Source organism: Hyaena hyaena, unplaced genomic scaffold (genome assembly GCF_003009895.1).
Source record: "Hyaena hyaena isolate Hyena2069 unplaced genomic scaffold, ASM300989v1 scaffold_148, whole genome shotgun sequence".
NCBI lineage: Eukaryota > Metazoa > Chordata > Mammalia > Carnivora > Hyaenidae > Hyaena > Hyaena hyaena.
The window spans coordinates 2,251,421-2,277,102 of record NW_024080780.1 but is presented as its reverse complement, the minus strand read 5'-3'; the positions used below and the strand labels follow the sequence as shown (position 1 = coordinate 2,277,102).

General features: G+C 46.9%; 1 protein-coding gene across 2 annotated transcripts in view; it reads left to right on the top strand.

Moving 5' to 3' along the window:
• The window catches only part of MYO10 (myosin X), a 232,790-nt gene that overhangs the window by 176,586 nt on the left and 30,522 nt on the right, over positions 1-25,682 (top strand). For both annotated transcript variants that reach the window (XM_039238829.1, XM_039238831.1), the window contains exons 20-26: positions 12,912-13,036; positions 13,129-13,243; positions 20,609-20,715; positions 21,544-21,753; positions 22,112-22,157; positions 23,328-24,194; positions 25,013-25,136. In XM_039238829.1, the coding sequence (XP_039094760.1) occupies positions 12,912-13,036; positions 13,129-13,243; positions 20,609-20,715; positions 21,544-21,753; positions 22,112-22,157; positions 23,328-24,194; positions 25,013-25,136 (1,594 nt within the window). The remainder of the gene's footprint in view (positions 1-12,911; positions 13,037-13,128; positions 13,244-20,608; positions 20,716-21,543; positions 21,754-22,111; positions 22,158-23,327; positions 24,195-25,012; positions 25,137-25,682) is intronic.

Below are 25,682 nucleotides of genomic sequence, written 5' to 3'. Positions count from 1 at the left end.
CGTCACGTGGGAGTGATCACCTTCCAGTTCTCCGTGCGCCTAGCTGTTGGCCATCAGCAGTGCGAGACCGCATTCGCCATGGAACAGAGGGACGCTCCAGGGCCAGGGTGGAGGTGTACACCTCCAGGAGACTCGCTCACGTGGAGGCTCTGCTGTTCCCCTTTCTTGTTTCCTTTCATTCAGTAAAAGCTGAATAGAACACCACCAAGAGTAGAAACAACCTAAATGTCCTCCCTTAGGGGGCTGATGAAGCGCCTCCTGGTGCTGCTGCTGTACAGCTGTGGGAAGAGCGTTGGAGACCTGTGTGTCCGAACTGGGATTTCTGTAGGTGAGAAGGACAGAATGCCTTTTTATTTTTTTTAAACACAGTGTGTGTTTACCTGTAAGTGCTTGTAGGTGTGTATATAATGCACACACAGTTGTTAAGTTTATATGTGCATAGAACACACCCAGACAGAGACACAGGATTTTCAGTGTATACCTTCTCTATATTTCTGATTTTAAACAACAGAACCTTTGGGGGCGACTGGGTGGCTCAGTTGGTTAAGCGTTGGACTCTTGATTTCGGCTCAGGTTAGATCTCACAGTTTGTGGGTTCGAGCTCCATGTCAGGCTCTATGCTGACAGCATGGAGCCTGCCTGGGATTATCTCTCTCCTTCTCTCTCTGCCTCTCCCCAACTTGCACATGTGTGTTCTCTCTTTCAAATATAAACTAAAAAAAATACAAAAAAAACCCACCCTTGGATGCATTATTCCGTCATTTAATGATAATGGAGAAAATGAACTACTTTTTAAAAAAAAATTGGGGGGCGCCTGGGTGGCTCAGTCAGCTAAGCGTCCGACTTCGACTCAGGTCACGATCTCACGGTTCATGGGTTCGAGCCCCGCATCAGGCTCTGTACTGACAGCTAGCTCAGAGCCTGGAGGCTGTTTCAGATTCTGTGTCTCTGACCCTCCCCTGCTCACGTTGTCTGTCTGTCTGTCTGTCTGTCTCTCTTTCTCTCTCTCTCAGAATTAAATAAAAATAAAATTTAAAAAATTTTAGAAATAAATTATTTTTAAATGTTTCTTTTTAAGAGATGGAGACGGAGTGCAAGTGGGGGAGGGCAGAGAAAGAGGAAGACACAGAATCCAAAGCAGACTCCAGGCTTTGAGCTGTCAGCACAGAGCCTGACCCAGGGCCCGAACTCACAAACCAGGAGATCATGACCTGAGCTGAAGTCAGACACTTAACCGACTAAGCCACCCAGCACCCCAAAATGAACCTATTTTTATCTCCCAATTTATTTTGCATCTGTCCTTAAACTATATTGAAAAGTTACGTTATATTTTGCAGCTGAACCATTTCCTATAGAAACACATTCTGGTTATGTCATATAACTGGTTAAAAAAAATAACTGGATGTTGAGCTGTGTTTGGGGCATTTTTTCTTGAAGCACGTTTTGAGGACCGCTTGGACCTCGTGACTGGCAGCCTTTAGTGTGCCAGGTAAGCCAGCAGCAGATCGGATTTTTCAGGGGCCCCTGGGTGGCTCAGATGGTCAAGCGTCCGACTCTGGGTTTCGGTTCAAGTCATGATGTCACAGTTCTGAGTCTGAGCCCCACATTGGGCTCCATGCTATCCATGGGGAGCCTGCTTGAGATTCTCTCTCTCCCCCTCCAGTTCTCCCCTGTGTGTACTCTCCCTCTCTCTCAAAATAAATAAGCTTTAAAAAAAAAAAAAAGTTTTTCTGCTGTTTTCATAAAAGTAAATCTAGCTGGATAGAGTTAGTTTTATTAAGGTTTTCTGGGAAGATTCTCCAACAGTGAGAAACCTGGCTCCAGCCATCTGCCATCCATTTAATTGCACAGTAGTATGAGAATTGTGAACCCATATTCTGAGGGAAGAAACTCCACCAGCTATACTATAGTGCTTATGTGTAGCTCCTTTTTTTTTTCTTTCTTTTTTTTTTTTTTTGAAAGACCCAGTGCGAGCGGGGGAGGGGCAGAAAGAGAGGGAGACAGAGTCCTATGTGGGGCTGCAGCTCACAAACGACGAGATCATGACATGAGCTGAAGTCGACACTCAACCTGCTGAGCCACCTACGGGCTCCTGTGTGGCTCCTTCTGCCCTTAGTCTTACAGAGCCCATTTCCAAAGTTCCTTAAAGCCCTTTTCCCCACCTCCCCATCCCCCGCATCCAGTCCTTTGGAGGTTTTGGGTCATGGATTTGTAATACATTTAGATTTTTTTGTGACGGTATGCATTATTTCCTGGGATTCTCCAAGGTTCACTCCTGTGCTTTAAACTTCTCTGGATTTGGGCTAATATATCATGTCGTGTATCCACCATATACAGTATCATACGGAATAGTTTCACCCTCTAAAATTTGCCTGTGTTTTCCCTGTTCAGCCTTACCCCGTGAGCCCCTGGCTATCTCTAATGTCTATACTGTTTCTCCAGCTTTGCCGTATTCAGAAGTCCTCACAGTTGGAATCAAATAGTATATATGTACACTCGTTTCAGGCTGCGTTCGCATAGCACTATGTATTTAAGGTTCCTCCGTGTCCTGGGGGCAGCTTGATAGCTCCTTTTTTAAAATCTCTGAATAATATTCCATTGTTTGGATAGAGTTTATTTGTCCATTCACCTTTTGAAGGACATCTTGATTGCCTCTAGATTTTGACAGTTATGGATAAAGCTGTTATAAACATCCACTTGCAGCTTTTGGTGTGTTCAGTTCCGTTGGCTACATCCTTAAGAGAACGATTGCTGGATCATCCAAGACTGTGTTTAGCTTTGTGAGAAACCGTCTTCCAAACCGGCTGAGTGATTTTGCTTCCAACCAGCTATGAATTACCATTCTTGTTCCACATCTTCGCCATCATTGGGACAGCTTTCTGGATTTAATCATTCTAACGGGTTGATCTCGTTGTTTTAATAAGTGTCCTTATATATTCTGGATACATTGTTTTTTCAAATAAGTATTTTAAAAATATTTTCCCAGTGTGCTGCTTGTTTTTCCATTGTCTTAACAAGTGATTTCAGAGAGAACTTAATTGTAATGAAATCCAACTTATCAGTTTTTCCCTTTTGTGTACTGTTTTTTGATAATATTTCTAAGTCCTTGCCAAATAAGTACATTGGAAACTGCTATAAACAGAACCACAATTTTATGTATGTATGTATGTTATGTTTGAGAGAGAGGGGGACACAAAGTGTGAGTAGGGGAGGGGCAGAGAGCATGGGAGACAGGATCCAAAGCAGGGTCCAGTTTCTGCACTGACAGCAGAGAGCCCAATGCAGGGCTTGACCTCAAGAACTGCAAGATCATGACCTGAGCCAAAGTCAGACACCACCGATCGAGCCACCCAGGCTCCCCCACAACTTTGTATATGCAATACAGTAGTATGAGTGTGTACATATCTGATGTGTCCGGTCCAATTTAGTTCTGCATTCATAAAACTCAGCTCCTCCCTTGAAAGAACATCACCTAATGAGGACTTCACATGGATATGTCTAATGGACGTGCAAAAATGCATGACTTGGGAAGGTGCATGGTCAAGGTCACATCCTAAGGCAGGTTACACGTGTGCTACCAAAGGAAAGGGAGGTGACAGATGGTCGCAGTCAGATGCATTAGGAACAGATTTATTTATTGAGGGTGGCATGTTTGAGAGCCTCCTCAGAAATCCATGAAACTCAACACTGAGAGACACCAGTGGTGAGGTTGGCTCCAGTTGAGGAAGACAGGAAGTGATGGTCTTAGTCCAGAAACAGCTAGGGTTCTCCATAATTTGAATAAAATGTAGGGTTTCTGGAGGGGTGTGTTGCCTGGGAGGCAGACTGCAGCCATGTTGTAGGCCCTTGAATGTGAAATGGAAGGCTTCGTCTGGGTTTGGTGTGTGCTGGCCAAAGCAGCTTCCTCAGAAAGATTGTGTGTGTGTGTGTGTGTGTGTGTGTGTGTGTGATTTGTTCCGGCTTCTCCTTTCCTGTTGAGTAGTTGGGGGTTGCATGGATCTGAGGTGAACACAGCAGCCCCCAGCTGTAACAGTTTGGCTTTTCCTTCTCAGGGTGGTGACTGCGCTTCCTTACTGTGAAGGCTGTGCTTGGTGAGGGAGGACTTTCCATGCTTTCCAATCAGACCTCCAGCAGCCTTAGCCAGTCACGTGACCGTGTTGCTTCCTGTTCCTCACCCGGGAGGGGGGCTGCCTCTTTTACTAGGAGAATTTAGTTTCTGCTTCTTTGCGCAAAACGTGAAAATTAGCAAGTGGGCAACAACTGTGTGTAAAATGTTTAACGGCCCAGGGTGAAAGGACGGATGTAAGTACAAAGAACTTTTGTCGCTAGTTTTATTGGCTTTTGTTTACTGCCCGTTCAAGGTCAGGAAAATTATATTGCTGCTTTAGTAACCGTGCTTTTGAAAACTCTTCAAAGCACGATAAACTTCTGTTCAATATTTATTAACTGCTTTTGAGAATTTGATGGAGCGAACACAGCAAATAAAGCTCAAGAGGCCTTGCATCTTTTTTAATTAATTTTTTTGTTGTTAATTAGTAAGGTGAAGGACAGAAGCCCTATTGTAAGACTTTCTCAGTCATTATAGGGCTGGGAATGATATTTTATTAGTGTAACTAATTGACCTCGTAAGCTTTTCTGCAATCTCTGATTTTCTAAAGTTGAAGAAGGGTTATCAGAGGTAAGATTTGTTAATGTTTTTTAAAAAATTTTAATGTTTTTATTTATTTTTGAGAAAGAGAGAGAGAGACTGACCGAGCATGAGTGGGGGAGGGACAGAGAGAGGGAGACAACACAATCCAAAGCAGGCTCTGAGCTGTCAGCACAGAACGCAACATGGGGCTTGAACTCATGAACCATGAGGTCAGGATCCATTAAAAAATATGAGAAAAAGCAGAACTCTTTTAGAATATTATACTATTCACTTTGAGAAACAGTCTACCAGAAGGGGGTGGAAGAGTAAGTCCTATAAGATAAGAAAGTTAAAAAATTTTTCTATTAAGCTGCTAAAGGCAGTAAGGCACTTATTGGTATGATGCTCAGATCTTGTTTGATTTTCTGTGCTCTGAGGACCTAGATTGTCAGGCCTGGGGCTCGCTGCCGTGCTGCTTTCTCAGCAGATTGGAGCCAAAGCATTGGAGCCTACATTTGTTGAGTCCAAGGAGGGACACGTGTTACTTGTATGGCCGCCCTCAGTCAAAGGAAAGTTGTTGTTTTTTTAAAATGTTTATTTTTGAGAGACTGGGGGAGGGGCAGAGAGAGAGAGGGTTGGGGGGAGACAGAATATGAAACAGGCTCCAGACTCCGACCTGTCAGCACAGAGTCCGACACAGGGCTCGAAGTCACTAACCGTGAGAGCATGACCTGAGCCAAAGTCCGATGCTTAACCGACTGAGCCACCCAGGCGCCCCGGAAGGTTCTTAATAAGTACATTTGATGGATTAAGAAATAATGCCTGCTTTTACATAATCTTGAAGACATTACGATCATTATCAAGTGGTTAGTTTTTACACCTTGTGTAAATTAAGTATTTCCAAAAAAGGGAGGGAAGGACTCATTCTAGAAATAAACTGTTGCCAGTGGTCCGAAGCATACACATGAGTTACCAAATTGTATGTGGTATTTGTTATTAAAACAAAAGCCGTCATTATGAAATATGTTATCCCCTGTGGGCTGTTTCCACGGGATGTAGCTCAGTACGTTCCGAGGGTGTCTGTGTGCTGCTGTGTGTCTACTCTTCTGGAACGTCCAGCCATGGCAGGTACCCAGGGAGGAAGAAGAGATACAAGTAGAGGTGCAACCATGAGTGGGTCAGAGAACGTTTGGATTGTCTGTTCGTTATCTGAGGCTCATGAGGCTCATCTCTCACTGCCTGTGTTAATGGGACCACAGTGATCAAAGATGGATTAGCTTAGAGTTTGCGGTTTCATTTTCCAAAAGATTTTCTCTATTCGCTAGCTATACATATATGTGTGTGGGGGGGGAAAAATATATGTATGGCTGAACTCACAGCGTGGTGAACCAGTGTCTGATCTGGGTGTGATTATTACATCATCTGTATTGAGATCAAGTCAGCACCTGCAGGCTGGCTCCTAAGGCCCCTCCTAATGCTGAAATGCTCAGAGAATGTCTCCGTATTCCCAGAAGGTGGAATGGTACTGGGATGTAGGGCACATTTTCTCCTCAGACTCCATCCTAATCTTTTCCCTGAAGAAGTTTCCAGTGTATTCCTTTGAGAATTGTACTCTGTGAAATATTTAAAGCAGCTTGACTAGGTCATGGGGGCTTCTCACTTCCAGCTTCCTCATCTACAAAATACAATCATCCACACTTCTCACCCACCCACAGTAGAGAAGTACCTTCTCCCAGAAGTGCTGGCCAGACCCCACCAAAGCCCATGGGCCCATGTGTGGCAGGCCAGGTTCCCACTTCCTGACTTCTCCAGGCTTCTCGGCCGGTTTCTGAGAGTTCTCTCAAATGCAGAGGAAACACTTGAACTTTGAGGGCGCAGAGAACATGAACTCACTCACTGTATTTTCTGCAGTAAGCACAGACTACATGGCCTCGAACTATAGACAGGCAGCTGTTTTCAAGTCTGTTTTCATACTACTTAGGATCTTTATGCAATATTTATGAAATTATAAACGGCTAGGTAATGTTCAGGATAATCAGATTCATGAACTTATAAAAGCATTTACTTCTGTCTCTGGTGGTGGAGCGCCTCCCTCCCCGGCCCTGGGCCCCTGTTTATCAGCACCTCTCTTGCCCTTTCTTTAGATTTGGAGCTGCAGAAGGTCAGGCTTACTTATCATTGGATTTGGGGGGAGGTCTTACTTAGCAAGCTCTGCTATCTGTCATTTGTTTTGTCTAGGAATTCTGAAATCTTATTCTTTAAGCTTGCAGGGGCCAAAATTTTTTCCGATTTTTTTTTTAAATAATTACCTGAAACTAAATACATTCAATCTTGTCTCCAAGATCTTCCTCTCACATCCCTTGCTGCTTGTCCGTATGGCTTTTAAAATACTTTAAAAAACCAGCTTTATTGAGATAGGATTCACATACCATACGATTGACTCATCGGAAGTGTCCGGTTCAGTGGTTTTTTTGTATATTCATGGATAGGGACTACCATCACCACAGTTTGAGAACTTTTTCATCCCCTGACTATGAAAGCTCCTACCCCTCCTCCCCACCCTTGCCGCCCCCATCCCATCTACCAGCCCTAAGCACTCTCTTTTCTGTCTCTGCAGAGTTCCCTTTGTGCACATTTCCTATGAATGCAATCAAATAACGTGCACGTTGTCTTTTGTGACTGGCTTCTTTCACTTAGTATAAAGTTCTAATGGTTCATGTAGCCTATGTTAGTGCTTCATTCCTTTTTATGGCCAAATAATATGCCATTGGATGAATAGATGTGCTACATTGTGTTTATCCATTCACTTGGGGTTTGTTTTAATTTTTTAAAAAGTAATCTGCACCCTACATGGGGCTCGTTCACAACCTCAAGACCAGGAGTCGCAGGCTCTACCGACTGAGCCAGCCAAGCGCCCCTATCTGTTTCTTGATGGACATTTACGTTGTTTCTGTTTCCAGGTATCCTGCCAGTAGCTTCACACTTGGCCTCCGATGTTTTTCTTTCCCTTCTTCGCTCTATTCCATGCAGGACTTCCAGATTCCACTCGATATCTGGGTTTTTACCTTGTAAAAAACAGTCTGTATTAAGTATCTTCAAAAACCTATAGCCATGTAGAAAAACATTTATATTGTATATATGTGGTTATTTCCTTCTTGCAGTGCAACCCGGTTACTTTCATTCTCTTTCTTCTTAGCAGTCTTCATTCCCAGCACGCATAATAGTGCCCCCTACTCAGTAACAACCCAGCTTGTGTCTGCCTGTGCTTTTTTGCGCATGTACTGTCTACCTGCTTGGACACTAACATGCGGACATATACTGCAGCTTGGTCGCAGACCACTGCAGGAGAGTGATTATCACAAAAAATCAAGTCAAGTGAACTTTTTAGAAATTCCTACAGAAGTTAAGTTTATACTATACTGTAGTCTACTCAGTGTGCAATCAAAGAAAGAAAAACCAGAAAAATAGAAAAAAGTGTAATTATCTTCATTTAAAAATAGCTTATTGCTTAAAAAAAAAACGAAGCATCATCTGAGCTTGGAGCAACTCATCATCACAATAAAAAAGTTTGAAATATTCCAAGAATTACCAAAATGGGACACAAAGTGAACAAATACTGTTGGAAAAATGGTGCCGGCAGACTTGATCTAGCTTTGCCACAAAACTTCAATTTGTAAAAAATAAATAAAAAACCACAACGCGGTATCTGTGAAGCACGGTAAGATGAGGTATGCCTGTATAATCGTGGACACATAATACTTAGGGCAGGGGGTTTTGGGTTTTTTTTGGTTTGGGTTGTTATTGTTTTGGTGAGGTCATGGTAGACATACTTTCCTGCATCTTTCCTCAACCTTGCAAAAAGGCCGGAGGGTCACCTGGTACATCTTACATTAGAGCTTGTATTTAATGGCCGCATAATATTTCATGATGTGCACGATATCAAACATACCTGGTGGTTCATCTGGTCTTGTTTCCGATTTTCCTGCTGCCAGCGAAGGGATCCTTTTGCACCTGGGTCTGACCTCATTCACCTCTTGCTCTAAACCTCTGTAGGCTCCTTAACCTTAAACCATCTTAACCTCTTAACCTCTTAACCATTGCCATCAGAGTTGGGCGCAGGAAGCACCGCACCCCCCTCTGTCCCAGCCTGGCTACTCAACTTGCCAGCTTCTCTTTCTGCCTCTTAGCTGTTGTTTGTAGGACCGCCCCTCCCCTGCAGCAGTGAATACAAGTCCAAGCCCAAACTCCAGGTCAGCCCTGGGTTCAAATTATGTGCCACCCGTATCCCCTCATACTTTTCTTTCTTCTGTGTTCCCAAGGAACTTAATTTTGATTTTTGATATGGTTTTATATTAAGCTTTCTACTACATGAGGAGTTGAGGATTGGGATACATGCTACCCTTCCACGTTTAAGGGCTCTGGGAAGCAGAATCCAGGCCCTGTGAGGCCGTGCATGTGTGTGGGCAAGGCCCAAGGGAAGTCGCTGTTCTCTGTGCCTTCCTCGCAATTCCTGTGAACCTAAAACTGCCTCTTTTTTTTTTTTTTAATGCTTATTTGTTTTTTAATGCTTATTTGTTTTTGAGAGAGAGAGCCGGTGAGGGGCAGAGAGAGGAGGGGACAGAGGATCTGAAGCAGGCTCTGTGTGACAGCAGTGAGCCCAGTGTGGGGCTTGAACTCATGAACTGCGAGATCGTGACCTGAGCCAAACTCAGACGCTCATCCGACTGAGCCAACCAGGCGACCCCTAAAACTGCATTTTTTAAAAATTAAATGATAGTTTCAAGCAGAGAGGGAGGCCAACCACAAGAGACTCTTTCTTTTTTTTTAATGTTTTTTATTTATTTCTAGGAGAGAGAGAGAGACACCATGAGCATGGGAGGGTCAGAGAGAGAGACGGAGTCACAGACTGAAACAGGCTCCAGGCTCTGAGCTGGCAGTCAGCACAGAGCCCGACGCAGGGCTCGAACCCACGAACCACGAGATCATGACCTAAGCGAAAGTCGGACGCTTAACCGACTAAGCCACCCGGGCGCCCCTAGAGACCCTTAAGTACAGAGGACAAATGGAGGGTCGCTGGGGGTGGGACGGGAGAGAGGGGAAGGGGGGGCGGGGGGTATGGGCACTGAGGAGGGCACTTGTTGGGACAAGCACTGGGTGTTGTATGTAAGCGATGAATCATGGGAATCTACCCCCGAAACCGAGAGCACGCTATACGTTGTATGTTAGCCAACTTGACAATAAGTTATATTTAAAAAATAATAGGGGCGCCTGGGTGGCTTAGTTGGTTAAGCCTCCGACTTTCCCTTGGGTTGTGATCTTGCGGTTCGTGGGTTCGGGCCCCGCATCAGGCTCTGTGCTGACTGCCAGCTCAGAGCCTGGAGCCTGTTTCGGAGTCTGTGTCTCCCTCTCTCTGACCCTCCCCTGCTCACGCTGTCTTTCTCTCTCCTAGAAATAAATTTAAATATATATATATGTGTGTATATATATATATATATATATAATAATAAAGTAATAAATTTAAATTGTTAAATAATAGTTGCAGAGACCGTGAAGAGATTTGTGTGCCACGGGTTTGGGAGAGGTAGGGATGAGTAGGGGAAGCACAGAAGACTTTTAGGGCAGAGAAGCTACTCTGAATGATCCTCTGATGCTGGCTGTAGGCCCTTAGGCATCAAACCCTTCGAATGCACAAGACCGAGCCCTGTGACGTAGACTGAGGACCCTAGGCTGTGATGATGTATCAGTGTGGAGTCATCAGCTGTGACAAAGGTACCACTGTGGGGGAGGGGGGGTGTTGACGAAAAGGAAAAAAAAATCTGGCCCCACTGTTGTTCATTTGTTTGTTTTTTAACCTTCCTCGAGCGTGATTTATAGAACCCTACACATAGTAGGTGTTTAGAGATCAGACTTCCCCTTTCCGGACCAGGCAGGCAGCCTCTGTCAGCAGGAACTCTGGTTCCAGGAAACTAGTTACCAGCGAGGACCAGCGAACACTGGTAAAGTCTGGAAAGGAAAATGCCTTTAAGTTGTGACTTGTCCAGCCCCCAGCTGTGTCGTCTTTGAACATGAAATTCACCAGGGAAGGAAGTCGAAACTAAAAAGAGAACGAACGGGTGGAAACACAGGCTTTTACCCCTCCTCGTGATGGCTGTGTGGGTTGCCCGTGGCGACAGTCTGCCTACGGGTCCCCCACTTCCCTGGTTAAATTTCGAGGAAGAGGGAGGAAGAGGCAGAAACACAATCGCACTGGGAGCCTGGAAAGGGTGGCTGCTGCTGGCGGCTCCCTCCCTGGGCTCTATGAAATCCTACAACCACACCACACTAATTAGCCCGAGAATGGAAGGGGTTGTCATGGCGACCAAGCACTTTTTAAAGCACAGGAATGGTGTTCATTATTGTTCAGTGTCTTTAGCTGTGGCGGAAAGGTCAGTGTGGCAGTCGGTTTCCATATGAATTTTGGCCCGAGAGCCAGGCTGAAGGTGGAATGTTCCTCGGAGAGGCTGAAGATGGTGAGTGTGGCTGAACTTTTTGGACGGGGCGTCACTTTCGTGATATTTTTTTAGGATGTTCTAGGAACCAGTGCCAAACTGAGGAATTGTGTGGACTTTGTTAAATGGGGATTGGAAGAGAAGAATCCAGGAAAAGCAGTACGGGTCAGGAATGGGGAGAGCTTGAGAGGGATTGAGAAAGGTTTTTGAGCTTCGAATGATTAAGTATTAAATTAGTAGGTGTCTTTGATTATGAATTTAGCAAAGTTGGCTACGTCTGATGCTTTATTCCGTTTTTTTTAAATTTTAGCTCTATGCTAATCTTTGTGGATTGCAGCTGCTCAAATTCTATTCCCAAATACATATAACGGAAGCATTTTAACCGAATACTTCCAGATCCGTTGCCTGTCTCCATTTTTTTTTTTAACATAACCATAGATGTAAGAGTAACCAAGGGTAGTTTAGTTTTGTTTTTATGTTTTTCTTGCTTTTCTAAGAATATTTAAATAATGAAGGCTAAAAACCAGTGAGCCACAATTTTTTGGATGTTTGCCCTAACTTACTGGCTGGACTCGGCTAGAATACTGCTGAGTAAAGACCAGCTGACCACATTGTTTGTGGAAGAAATTAAATTAAATATAAGAGAAGTCAGCCTGCTGGAGATATGGTGTGCTGTTCCATCAAAGCTGTAGGGGAGATTCGCGGAACATTCTTCACATTGATTCTTTGCTAGTTTGGGAAGCGTACAGGATAATATGGCTTGAAACCTAAATTTGTGTTAATGGCTGGCTTTATAAGACCACAAATTTAAGCCACTTTTCTTTTTTTTCCCCCCCTTCTTGGATGTTGTAACAGTGTCCTTATATCTCTGGCCCTGGTCTCCAGTCACTTTATTCACAGTTGTGTAGGATAACAACATACAAATTAATTAAAGGGAGTAGCTGTTTAGATTGAAAACCCAATCACTGCTGGGAAAGCCTTCAGTGGGAAATGGCCTACTTTCAGGCTTTACACTGAAAGACTATTGTCCCGTCCCCACTGCCAGTTTGTTTGGTAACTTGAGTGGATAAGAGAATACATTTCAGAACATTAAGTCTTGGTCTGATTTTTGTCTTTGGTTTGTATTTTCTGGGATTAATTTACTTAGTGACCATGGTGTCGAACTGTCAACAAATGGAGTATTTGACTAGATACTGAGAAAATTAAAATTCTTTTTTATTTTTGTCTCTTTTGTCCACTGTCGGCACTCTCTTTATACGCACTCCCCACCCAAACTCGCCCACCCCACCCTCCTGGGGTCACTGTAGTCTCTGGCAAAAAAAAAAAGTCCCTTTCAGTGCCTTGAAAGTGAAGTTCAGAAAGTAAATAAAGTCACATCTGGATGATAGTGAAGGTTCTTTGAAAAACCGGATTCAAAACGATGATATGTTTTATGATCACTGAAACAGAGATTTGAATGTGGATATTAATCCCCGGGAATTATTGGTTTCTATTAAGATACGATGATGTTGTGGTTATATTAAGAAATGGTATTAATCCTATTTACCAACGACAGGATGTGAAGTCGGGGACTTCAAAAAATTTAAAGGCAGGGAGTCAGGGCTCGTAGACGGGCAGGCAGGATGGACACGGTGGTGGCTGTTGAAGCCAGGTGACAGGTACCTGGGATGGGGTTCACTTTCTAATCTGTATTTTTGTGTAGGTTCAATGTGCGCTCACGCGCGCGCCCGCACGTGTGTGTGTGAGAAACGGTGGGGTGGCCTGGGCAACTTGTCCCGTGTCCCATGTTTCAGATGCCAGACCAGTTTGACCAGGCGGTTGTGCTAAACCAGCTGCGGTACTCGGGGATGCTGGAGACGGTGAGGATCCGGAAAGCCGGGTATGCGATCCGAAGACCATTTCAGGACTTTTACAAAAGGCAAGGAAGGAGGGGCTGACCAGAACCTCTTTCTTCTCTGAGGGACTGGGAAGGGAGGTGGGATGGTGACGCCGGGCATCACTCCGTTGCAGGTACAAGGTGCTGATGAGGAATGCGGCGGTGCCCGAGGACACCCGGGGGAGGTGCACGGCCCTGCTGCAGCTCCATGACCCCTCCAACAGCGAGTGGCAGCTGGGCAAGACCAAGGTGAGGCCACAGAGAGAGCACGTCCCCCCCCCCCGCCCCGCAGTCTCCCGAGCACCTGCTCTGTGCCACTGGCAACAAGCCACATCGTCCCCTGGGGGAGATGCGCGGCCGTGCCCCCTACTCTGTCCTCCGGATGGTTAATATTTCCTCTGAAGCCCTTGCTTTCCAGGAACTCTGTTTTCTGCACCATCGGCTCCTGAGGGAGCAGGTGCGTGTTTTCCCTCGGGCACTCAGCCAGTTTGGGCTGGTGAGCGTTTGGTGCCGTGAGGGGCTGGGCTCTGACTCGTGCGCAGGGAGCCCCCAGACCCTTCCGATGGCCAGTAATTCCAGTGCCCAACGCTGCCCTGCACACAGGAGCCGCTGTGCGGGAGACTGGCTGAAACCCCGTCAGGCTGACAAAAATCCAGCCCAGAGAACCAAGGAAGTCCCATTTTCTGAACACGCTGGTGTAGCTGATGTGAGGCCTTGACCCCTTATTCCAGACAGGAGCCAAGTGGCAGGCAATTTGTCCTCAGCCACAAAAATGAGCCATAAAATCAATCGTGTGACCTGTTTTCCCTGGATCTGGGAACTGCCAGAAACCCCATCTCCTTTCTACTCCTGTTTCCTCACTCCGCTCTCGGGCCCGTCACACGAGGAAGACAGAAATGTGACGCAGGGCACAGAAAGGCAGGCTGCTGGGGGCTTTGACCTTTGAGTGTCTGCATGTCCTCAAAGGTAACATGTGGTCCTAACTGATCAATCTGACCCCTGAGAGGCAGTGCAGCACCAGGAAAGTATGTTAAAGTTTCTACTCCTATACATCTTTTGCTCATTTATTATTTTGTTATGTTTATTTTTGAGAAGACAGAAACAGAGCATGAGCAGGGGAGAGGCAGAGACAGGGGGAGACAGAATCCAAAGCAGGCTCCAGGCTCTGAGCTGTCAGCACAGAGCCCGATGTGGGGCTCAAACCCACAAACTGTGAGATTGTGACCTGAGCCGAAGTCGGACACTTAACCACCTGAGCCACCCAGGCGCCCCTTAATGTTCATTGAATTTTGAGAGTGCAGGTGAACGAGGGGCAGAGAGAGGGAGAGAGAATCTCCGGCTCCCTGCGGACAGTGCAGAGCCCTATGCAGGTCTCAAATCACAAGATCATTAACCAAGTCGAAATCAAGGGTCAGACACTAAACTGACTAAGCCACCACCCAGATGCCCCTTTATGATTTTCTATTTAGCCAAAAAAAAAGTCTCTATGTTTAAAAAAAGACAGGGCACCTTGGTAGCTCAGTTGATTAAACTTCCACCTTGGGCTCAGGTCATGATCTCACAGTTGGTGACTTGGAGCCGCGCATCGGGCTCTCTGCTCTCAGCACAGAACCTGTTTCGGAGTCTTCGTTCCTTCTCTCTCCCCCTCTGCCCCTCCCCTGCTTGCATTCTCTGTCTCTCTCTCAAAATAAGCATTCAAAAAGGTGGGGGGTAAGAGGGGAGAATGATTGACCTCGTCCATTCAAGCTGCTGTAACAAAATACCGCCTACTTGGAACAGACGTTTACTTACCACAGTTCTGGAGGCTGGACGTCTGAGAGCAAGGTGACAGCGAGATCGGGTTGTGGTGAGGGCCCTCCTCCTGTGTCCTCACAGGTAGGGAGAGAGCTCTGGCTTCTCTTCTTCTTACAGGGGTGCTGATCCCATGATGGGGGCCCACCCCCGAGATCATCCAAACCTTCTTACTTCCTACGGGTCCTCCCTCCAAATCCCATCACGTTGGGAGATGGAGAGGGGACAGATAGTCAGTCCATAACCTCAGTGACAAGGCATCATTTGGGGACACTCAGCAAGGGAAAGCAGACAATAGACAGAACTTCTACTCTAGAGGGGCGTCGTCCTTGCCAGGGCTTTAAGACCCAAATATACCCTAGGGCGGGGCTGGCAGGCAGAGGTATTGTACTAATTATCTGTTGCCATGTAACAAACTACCACTAGCACCGTCACTTGAATGATGTCCATTATCTCAGAGTGTCTTGGGTCCAGGGTTGAGGGGGTCGAGGCGGGGCTCAGCTAGGTCCCTGGTGGGCGTCTCCCAAGCTGCATTCAGAGTGTCAGCCGGGGCTGCCTTCCCCTCTGGAGCTCAGGGTCCTCTTCCAAGTTCATGTGGTGCCAGAGTCTAGTTATTTGCAGTTGGAGGACTGAGGTCCCTGTTTTCTTGCCGACTGTCCCCCACCCAGGGCTGCTCTTGGCTCCTAGAGGCCCCCAACAGTCACCACATGATCCCTCCGGCGCCCTCCTGCTACATGGCAACTCACTTCTTCAAGGCCAGCAAGGGAATCTCGCTGTAGTCTCCCCTGAGGGAGTCTTACAAATTCATGCCTTCACAGAAATGACATCCATCACCTTTTCCATATTCTGTTTGCTAGAAGGCAGTCTCAGGTGCCACCCACATTTGCAGGATTAAACAGGGGTCTAACTCGTTGGGGGTCGCCTTAGGATGTGTCCTCACAACTTTCTAGGTCTCTCTACCTGGAATTCTACTCCTTGTCTGCTCCATCCCACCCATTTAGCTAACTCCTCTCTCTAGTCTCAGCTTAGATACGGACTTTGACATTCTCCATTGAGCCCTGCACAAAAAACACACCCCCAAACCAAGTCAAGCTCCCTCCTCTCTACATCAGTCCCATCATGACACTTAATGTGCTCTCGTGTCCTCGTGCATTGCCTGTTGACTTCTCTACAGTCCCCCAGTCAAGAATGTAGACTTAATTCTTTGTTTTTCTTCATGCTTCACATAATGGGAGCTCAGTCAGCGTCCGTTCAGTGCTAAAAAACTGTGAGGGATGGAATGAGGAAATTAACCCATTTAGTCACCCAGGGGAAACTTTCCAGAGAAGACGGTTCAAATGGAGTTCTTGGCAGTACAATATCATCTGCTCTGACTTTTTTAATCAAAAAGATACTATGCTCTCAATCAACTGCTGTATTCCGCCTGTACCGCTGCTTTATACAGTGGAGAAACAGCAGAGATCATGATGTCTTCACATACTGAGTCTCTTTTCTGAGCTCTCAAGAACCAATCCAGGTTCACATATAATTACATTATGAAAATCAGGCCCAAACAAGGCTTGGGACCAGGCATAGCCCAGGGGACACACACATAATGACATGGGCGTTGCCCTTCAGGTGACTACTGTGTTGCTGGGAGAGAAGACATCCACGTACAACTGATAAGTCCTATATTATCATATCCTTTAGGAATAAAGGCACAACTTGTTCAGGAGAGAGCTCACTGTGGACTGAAATGCTCAGGGAAGCATTCAAGATGAGGACATCTTTTTTTTTTTTTTTTAATCTTTTTTTAACATTCATTTTTGAGAGAGACAGAGCATGAGTGGTGGAGGAGCAGAGGGAGAAAGAGGGAGACACAGAATCCGAAGCAGGCTCCAGGCTCTGAGCTGTCAGCACAGAACCTGACATGGGGTTTGAACTACGAGATCATGACCTGAGCTGAAGTTGGATGCTTAACCAACTGAGCCACCCAGGCGCTCCGTGATGAGGAAATCTTTAAAGAGGAGTTCAATTTTAATTGGTGACACATTGGAAGTAGAGTGGGATGGAAGCTTGACCATTCACAGAAACCTTGGGAAGTAAATGTAAACGTTAGAGCACTTGAATTGTGTCCACTAAATAGCTTTGACCTCGGCCACTGTTTGACTTAATTATACACCAGTATGTGTGTTGGTTGGTGTTGCTGCCAGAAGGTCTTTGTGTTTAAAGCCTTGAAACTAATGAACATCTGGGTCTTCTGGTAAAGAAGTTTCCATCCTACGTGACAGAGGGAAATGTGGACAGTGTTGTAGTCAGGAAAGTAAACATGGTGCCAGGTCTGAATCAGTTGGCTTACGTAAAACACATTTAGTTCTTGGAAGGCAAGAATTCATATTGGCTGGGGAAGTGTTCATTCTATAGATGAGAGACCTGCCTGAACCGCCCCTCCCCTCTCCCCCCCAGGAACAGCCCATGCGGGAGATTCCCAGGTGTGACCCCACCGAGAGGTTGAATAGAGGGTGACCTTGTTTGGACTCTGCTGCCTTGTGATTCTGACCCGTTTCATTTTTCTGACCACCTGTACTACGTTGCCAGACCTTTTCCCCTTTATTCTTTGGTAATAAAGCCTGCAAGAGGTATTTTTATAGACCTCTTACTAGAATAATCCTTAGGCTCTCAAGCTACTAGGAAAAGGATGAAAAAAAGCCACATGAGCTTGTTCTTATACGAGTTGAGTTCATTAGAACAGTCCCTGGAGTGGGCGCTGCTCTTTCCTAAGCCACTCATTGGCACCTGGCGAGGGCGGCAGCTCTGTTCACAGAAGCTGTGTCATGCCGACTCCATCTTGGCCGCATCCCAGGAAGGTGGGGATGTGACCGCAGTTTACCACTGTACCAGGAAAACTGATGTGATTTTCTGTGTGTCATTGCAGAAATTCAGAGTGGATGTTCTTTTATAAAATTTTTAATGTTTATTTATTTTGAGAGAGAGCGTGAGCACAAGCAGGAGAGGGGTAGAGAGAGAGAAAATCCCAAGCAGACTCTACACTGTCAGCCCAGAGCCCGTCGCAGCTTGATCCCACGAGCTGTGAGTTCATGACCTGAGCCAAAATCAGGAGTGGGATGCTTAACCCGCTGAGCCACCCAGGTGCCCCAGGGTTGATGTTCTTAATGAAGCTGAATTGGGTCTTTGGAAGTATTTTGTTCTATTTGTTTGCTCTTCGGGTTATTGAAAGAACATTTAGAAAAAGATGTGGAAGTAAATTTAATAGAGCAGAGAGCTCTTTTTGAGGGGCATGAAACAGAACACTAAAGCAGTTATACCTCCAATTGTAATTGAAACCAACACATTCTGTAGACTTCCGATAAGGTGTGAGACACTCTTTCCTTCATAAAACTTTCTATTCGTGGAATAAATATATTGCTCACTAGAACTGACACTTGTTTCATTATGGCTTTGCCACTACCATGCTTTCCCAAGACTGGACTTTTTCTTTTAAGTGCGCACCAAAACAGTAGCATTACAGGAAGATCTTTAATATTGAGAAAATAGTCTCAAAGAAGTTAAAATACTTAAAGTCCAGTCTTGATGAAAACTTCTGATCCATAGTTTTGATAAACAGATTCATATTTCTGAAAACTTTTTATTAAAAAAATAAGCTGGAGTGCTTTGGTGGCTCAATCAGTTAAGCGTCTGACTTCTGTGCAGGTCGTGATCTCATGGTTCTTGGGTTCGAGCCCCACATTGGGCTTGGTGCTGACAGCTCGGAGCCTGTAGCCTGCTTCAGATTCTGCGTCTGTCTCTCTCTCTGACCCTCCTCCACTCGTGCACTGTCTCTCAAAAATAAAAATGTTAAAAAAAATTTTTTTAATAAGCTTTATACTTGTAGATTTTTTTTTTTTTTGGCCAAAGAGATAGACTGTTTATGCATCAACCTAGTGTATAATTGCAATTATAGGAAGAGGACTCAGTGAGACACTTTTCTAGGAGAGTTATTTGTGGTAGAGTTTTACAAGTGGTCGGAAATCCAGGGCGGGAGTGGGTAAAGCGCCTGTGAGTCACATGGTGGTAGGAATCTTTATTTGCTTTTTTGCCCAAATGTCGAAAGACACAACAGAGAGAATGGGAAAATGTGCTATTAAGAAAACCTAATGCATCATTATAGGCCAGAATGACTCACCAGAGCATAAATCAAAACATCATCAGTGAGAGAGAGGTCATTTAGCTCCCGCCCACTGTCACCAGAATGCTTCCACGCTCTTAATAGAAGAGCATAAAAATGTGGCCCTAGTTTTTCTAGAGAACGATTCACAATTTCTTACGCATGCAGTAATTCCAAAATTATAAAATTAAAAGCTACCTTGATTGAGGAAGGGTCTTAATATTTTCACATCTTTCCAAATAGTGGGAATTCTGATACAGTGCCTGTAATTAGATACACTTCTGTTATGTTGGAAGCATAGGATTCAGGTGGCCAGTTCGGAGATACAGGGCAGCCAATAGCGACGATCTGTTTAGTTCCAATTCTGGTAATCTTGTGATGGCCAAGCTGAGATGGAGTGGAGACGGTTCCATTCGAACTTCAAACTCCATTCTGAGAATTACGTTCATCATGTCATTTTTTAAATAAAACTATTTATTCATTTGTTAAGTTTATTTCTTTTGAGAGAGATAGAGTGGGTGGAGGAGGGACAGAGAGAGAGAGGGAGAGAGAACCCCAAGCAGGCTCTGCGCTGTCACCACAGAGCCCGATGCAGGGCTCGAATCCATGAATCAAGAGATCATGACCTGACTCGAAATCAAGTGTCAGATGCTCAACTGACTGAGCCACCCAGGCTCCCCTTACTGTCAGTTTTTTAAAGGTGCATTAATTGGTTTTGAGGCCAAGATACTGTGATCACAGTAGTCCTGCAGAGAGAGTTTCCATGTGCTGGCAAGGTAATATTTTGCAAAGTTCTTGGATTTTTTCCCCCTTCCTTCCTTTTTTTTTTTTTTTCTTTTTAAGTTTATTTATTTTGAGAGAGTGGAGACATAGTCGGGGAGGGGCAGAGAAAGGGAGCAAGAATCCCAAGCAGGCTCCGCACTGTCAGTGCAGAGCCTAACGTGGGGTTCAAACCCATGAACCATGAGATCATGACCTGAGCCAAAGTCGAACCTTAACCAACCGAACCACCCAGGTGCCCTTCTGTTCTTTTGTTAACATAGCATGTCTCTCTGGATTTCTTGTGACTTACACTTCTTGTATGACTGGTGCCAGTCCATGGAGTATTTGTCCCTTGATGAGATAAGTGATTATAAACTTTGATGGCAACTTCATGGTCTGTTATGACTATCGAGTCTAATAACAACCCTCCAAAATGTGACTTTTCTAAATCTTTGCTTTTTCTTTCTAGTAATGTACTTTTTTACTCTATTTTACAAACATCTTTTTTTTTTTTATTTCTAGGAGAGAGAGACAGCGTGAGCAGGGGAGGGTCAGAGAGAGAGGGAGATACAGACTCTGAAATAGGCTCCAGACTCTGAGCTGGCAGTCAGCACAGAGCCTGACGTGGGACTCGAATCCACGAACCGCAAGATCATGACCTAAGTGAAAGTCGGACGCTTAACCGACTAAGCCACCCAGGCGCCCCTCTATTTTACAAACATCTTAGGACACGACAGAGAGAAAGTTGACCAAACAGAGCAGCCCTTCCCTGAGGGGAGTTTGAGAAGCACACAGATATGTGTTTGGAGCAAACTTAGAGAGAAGAAAGCCTTACCTCCCCCAAGAGATCTCTGAGAGAGAATCTCCTTTTACCAGCCGTGTTCTTTGCTTCTGATGTGTCACTTTCCCTGGGGCAGGTCTTCCTTCGAGAATCCCTGGAGCAGAAGCTGGAGAAGCGGCGGGAGGAGGAAGTTACGAGGGCGGCCATGGTGATCCGGGCCCACATCTTAGGCTACTTGGCACGGTAAGAAGCACAGAGGGGAGAAGCCATTTAGCACCAAAAGGAGGGCTTCCGTACTGTGTGTCCCCGAGCGGGGTAGCCCGGGTCATTTGCTTTCATTTACAGTAGACCTGGATGGGGGTTAAGACCATGCTATGGAGAGTCTCAAGCTGGTGCTCGTAACTAGCGATGCCAGATGCCCGGGTGGCTTGACCTAGACGGAAAGCAGGAAAGGGGCCTCCTGGTATCTCCGTTAGAGCAATGACAGGAAGGGACCGTGCTGAGATATTTAAAATGTTTACCCAGTTCCTTGCAGGCAGCCTGGTTGTCTCGACTTGGCTGTCATCTCATCACATCCACAGAGGCCCCCACCCTCCAGCGCTGACCCAGTGAGGTGGCCTCTGGTCTTGTGCACTTGAGTTCTGTCCATCTCTGTGGACTTGCGCACCACATGCAACTCCACGCCGCAACATTTTCTGAAGTACAAAGCCATCCTGCTGTGGCGTTTTACCCCTCACCCCCACCCCCCCATCATGAGAACCAGAGACCATATCAAATCTCTTTCGGTCCTGTTTACAACGCGACTTCTGCCAGGACCGTTCAGAGTCAGCATTAGGGGTTACGGGTTTAGCCAAGACAATGATAGGGTTCTTGCTTTAGCTTTGTTTGTTATTATTGTGTTGTTTTTCTTCTGTTTTGTCCAAGGGGGCCTCCTGTTTGCTCCCGTCTCTAAAACGAGGCTTTCCAGATAGGCCCTGTTCTTTTGTCTTGTAGCGTTAACGTAAACTCCTGAAGAGCTTGGAGCCTCGTTACCTCAACGGTTCCGTTGTGCCACTCTGTTCTCATTTTCAGAAAGCAATACAAAAAGGTCCTTTGTTGTGTGGTGATCATCCAGAAGAATTACAGAGCATTCCTTCTGAGGAAGAGATTCTTGCACCTGAAAAAAGCAGCCATCGTTTTCCAGAAGCAACTCCGAGGTCAGATCGCTCGGAGAGTTTACAGACAGCTGCTGGCGGAAAAACGGGAGGAGGAAGAAAAGAGGAAACGGGAGGAGGAGGAGAGGTATGGTAGCTTTTTTGCTTGGATGAAGCAGAAGGGGCGCCTTTTGAGTTTTAAGGTCAATATCCTTTCTCGCAGCAAGAATTCCCAGTGGGTGCTGCAGAACCATCTATTTGAAACATTACTCTCTTGGCAGCTTGGGGAGAAAATTCCTTGGCAGCATGGACGACTGACTTCTGTGCATTCTTGTCCGTGCACAGAATGAGTAATGTACCAAAGGAAGAGGGTCCATCCTTCATTCTTTTCAAGTCGTCTTTATCAAAGCATTTTTTTTTTAAAAAGCTGGCTCGCTCTGAAAAGTGCTTCTAGGATGTTTTCTCTGCGTTGGTTTATCTTCCTGTCTTTTTTTTACTCTTTTTAGAGAAAGAGAGAGGGCCCGAAGAGAAGCTGAGCTCCGCGCCCAGCAGGTAAAGAATGCCATGACCTCGTGGCATCTGGTCTGCCCGTTTCTTTCCCACGTCAAACACTCTGAATCAAGGATTTGAAGCTAAAATAAAGTATAAAGATACAAGAAGAATTTTAAAGGAGATCTCTATGATGCAGCCCATTACAACTGAGTATAACCACCATATCAGTTTGCTAGTGCTGCCATAACAAAGTGCCACAGCCTAGATGGATTGAACGAGAAAAACGGTTATCTCGTGACTGTGAAGGCCAGAGGCCCAAGATAAAGATAGCAGCAGATTGGGTTTCTTCTGAGGCCTCTCTCCTTGGCTTGCACATGGCCACCTTCTCCCTGTGTCCCCCCCACGTCTCCCATTCGTGTGCATGCATCCCTGGCGTCTCGGTGTGTCCCAGTCTCCTCTTCCTACAAGGACACCGGTCAGACTGGGTTACAGTCCGCCTCAGGGCCTTTTTCTAACGTAATCACCTCTTTTTTTTTTTTTTTTTTTTTTTTTTTTTTTTTTATTTTTTTTTTTTTTTTTNTTTTTTTAATTTATTTTTTTTTTATTTTTTTATTTCTAGGAGAGAGAAAGAGTGAGCAGGGGAGGGTCAGAGAGAGAGGGAGTCACAGACTGAAACAGGCTCCAGGCTCTGAGCTGGCAGTCAGCACAGAGCCCGACGCGGGGCCCGAACCCACGAACCGCGAGATCATGACCTAAGCGAAAGTCAGACGCTTAACCGACTAAGCCACCCAGGCGCCCCTAACGTAATCACCTCTTTAAAAGCCCTTCCTCCAGGGTCGCCTGGGTGGCTCGGTGAGTTAAACAACTGACTCGATTTCTGCTCCGGTCATGATCTTGCTATTGGTGAGATCAAGTCCTGCGTGGGGCTCCGGGCTGACGGCACAGAGCCTGCCTGGGATTCGCTCTCTCCTCTCCCTCTCTGTCCCTCCTGTGCACACACACGTGCGCCCTCTCTCTCAAAATAAACAAACTTCAGAAATAAAAGCGCTGTCTCCCAATGCGCCTTCTGAGGTACTGAAGATTAGGCCTTCGGCACATCAGCTTGGAGGAGGGGGCACACGGCTCGGCCCATAAACTCCACTTCTCGTCTCGGTTCTTTACTGCGAAGGAAGAGCGATGCTTGTACCCCTCGCAGTGAGCCTTGCTAACCCCGGTCCCTCTTCTGCCCAGGAGGAAGCCGCCAGGAAGCAGCAAGACCGCGAAGCCTCGCAGAAGGTCCAGGCGGAGGCCGAGCTGCACCATGACCTCGAGAAGCAGAAGGAAAACAAGCAGGTGGAGGAGATCCTCCGGCTGGAGAAGGAGATCGAGGACCTGCAGCGCATGAAGGAGCGGCAGGAGCTGTCCCTGACCGAGGCCTCCCTGCAGAAGCTGCAGCAGCTGCGGGACCGCGAGCTCCAGAGGCTGGAGGACGAGGCGTGCCGGGCGGCGCAGGAGTTCCTGGAGTCGCTCAACTTCGACGAGATCGACGAGTGCGTGCGCAACATCGAGCGCTCCCTGTCGGTGGGCAGCGAGTTCTCGCGGGAGCCCGCGGAGGCCGCGGAGCGCGCGTGCGCAGAGAAGCCCAGCTTCAACTTCAGCCAGCCCTACCCGGAAGAGGAGGTGGACGAAGGCTTCGAGGCGGACGACGACGCCTTCAAGGACTCGCCCAACCCCAGCGAGCACGGCCACTCGGACCAGCGCACCAGCGGCATCCGCACCAGCGACGAGTCCTCGGAGGAGGACCCCTACATGAACGACACGGTGGTGCCCACGAGCCCCAGCGCGGACGGCACGGTGCCCCTCGCCCCGTCGGAGTGCGCCTCCTCCGCCGGGGAGCCCGCCTACTGCTTGCCGCAGAACGGCGGGGGCCTCCCCGCCCCGGACGGCGACTACGACTACGACCAAGACGACTACGAGGACGGCGCCGTCACCTCGGGCAGCAGCGTCACCTTCTCCACCTCGTACGGCAGCCAGTGGTCCCCGGACTACCGGTGCTCCGTGGGCACCTGCAACAGCTCCGGGGCCTACCGCTTCAGCTCGGAGGGGGCGCAGTCCTCGGTGAGTGCCGCGCGCCCACACCCCGGGCGCCCCGTCTCCCGAAGGACGAGCCGAGGCTTCGGCGTCAGGCTCTCCGAGACGCCCCTCAAACCCCGCTCTCTCGCCGAAAGCCGTCACATTAGTAAATGGAACTCTGAGGGGCCTGTTGCAGTTTGAACACAGAGCCCGGAATTGCATTTTGCCCGGAGCCTAAGAAAACTGGCATTTTCCATGGAAACCTTAGTTGTGTCTATCCTAGCTTCCCAACAGGTCGGGAAATAAGACCCCCCCCGGAAATGAGAGCTAGCATTGCCAAGGGCATCCTGGAGAAGCGGCCCTTAACGGTAGCTGTAGGGTCCACCTCCTGGAATGTTCTGCCCTGTTCCGGTCGTAAGGGAGGACCGTTTCCGGCTTACACAGGGGCTTTCCAACTATTTATAGTCTATTTATAGTTTACTTTAATTTTTCCCATTGACTGCGCATTAAATACCCCCTTGATTTTCTAAGACTTGAAGTTATTTTTATCGTAGTAATTTGAAGGGAATTAGCTCATGTACGGTTTGATTAAAATTATACCCTTGAACAGCAGTGTCTTTAGAACAGCCTTTGGGTTGAAGTCTCTGTCGCACTTCATGTATTCATTCAGCGGGCCCTGCGACTCTAAAAGTCAGTATTTTATCATTCTTTTGAGGACTGCCCTGTGTGGTAACGGTATGAATCCACATGTCGCCTCTTGGTCAGTTTTTAGTTTGTTCAATGTGAGTCGACGGCTAGGCTGGGCATTTTTGTTGCATTTTCTGTTTTGCTCACCACTGGCTCGCTCTCTTCTCCTTGTCCAGTTTGAAGACAGCGAAGAGGACTTTGATTCTCGGTTTGATACGGATGATGAACTGTCTTACCGGCGGGACTCTGTGTATAGCTGTGTCACGCTGCCTTACTTCCACAGCTTTTTGTACATGAAAGGTAGGGTCCGTGTCACCAGGGTGTCAGGGTTGGGGGTGGAGCAATGGAAGACTGAGGTTTTCACTAAGGGGCACCAGGAACATCACTCTCCGTTCCCCCTACCCTTACCTGGTGTTAGGTCCTCTTAGATGAGGGAGGGGTGCCCTGCTGCTATGACATGGGTGACGTGATCGTGCCGTGAAGGGCTCTTTTGACTCTCCACAGTGCACATTGTCCGGACAGAGGGTACAGCTGGCCACTGCTGCCATATTCCGTCCCTCTCTCCTCTCTTGCCTCCCCATCTCATTTCTGTGCTCTTTTCCTTTCTTCCTACATCTCCTCTCCCCTGTCCCCAGCTTTCCTCTCTCTTTTACACGTGGGTATGCGCACATGGACACACACACACACACACACACACACACAAGCTTCTGCGGGAGCTGGTATAGCTCGTTGTAAGGATACACTACACTTTTCCCTCTGACACGAGTGTCCGAGAACCCCGAAGCTTTCCCTATCCATGGGGAGCGGTAAAGATCTGAGAGACGGGCGCATCTTGATGGCTTATGA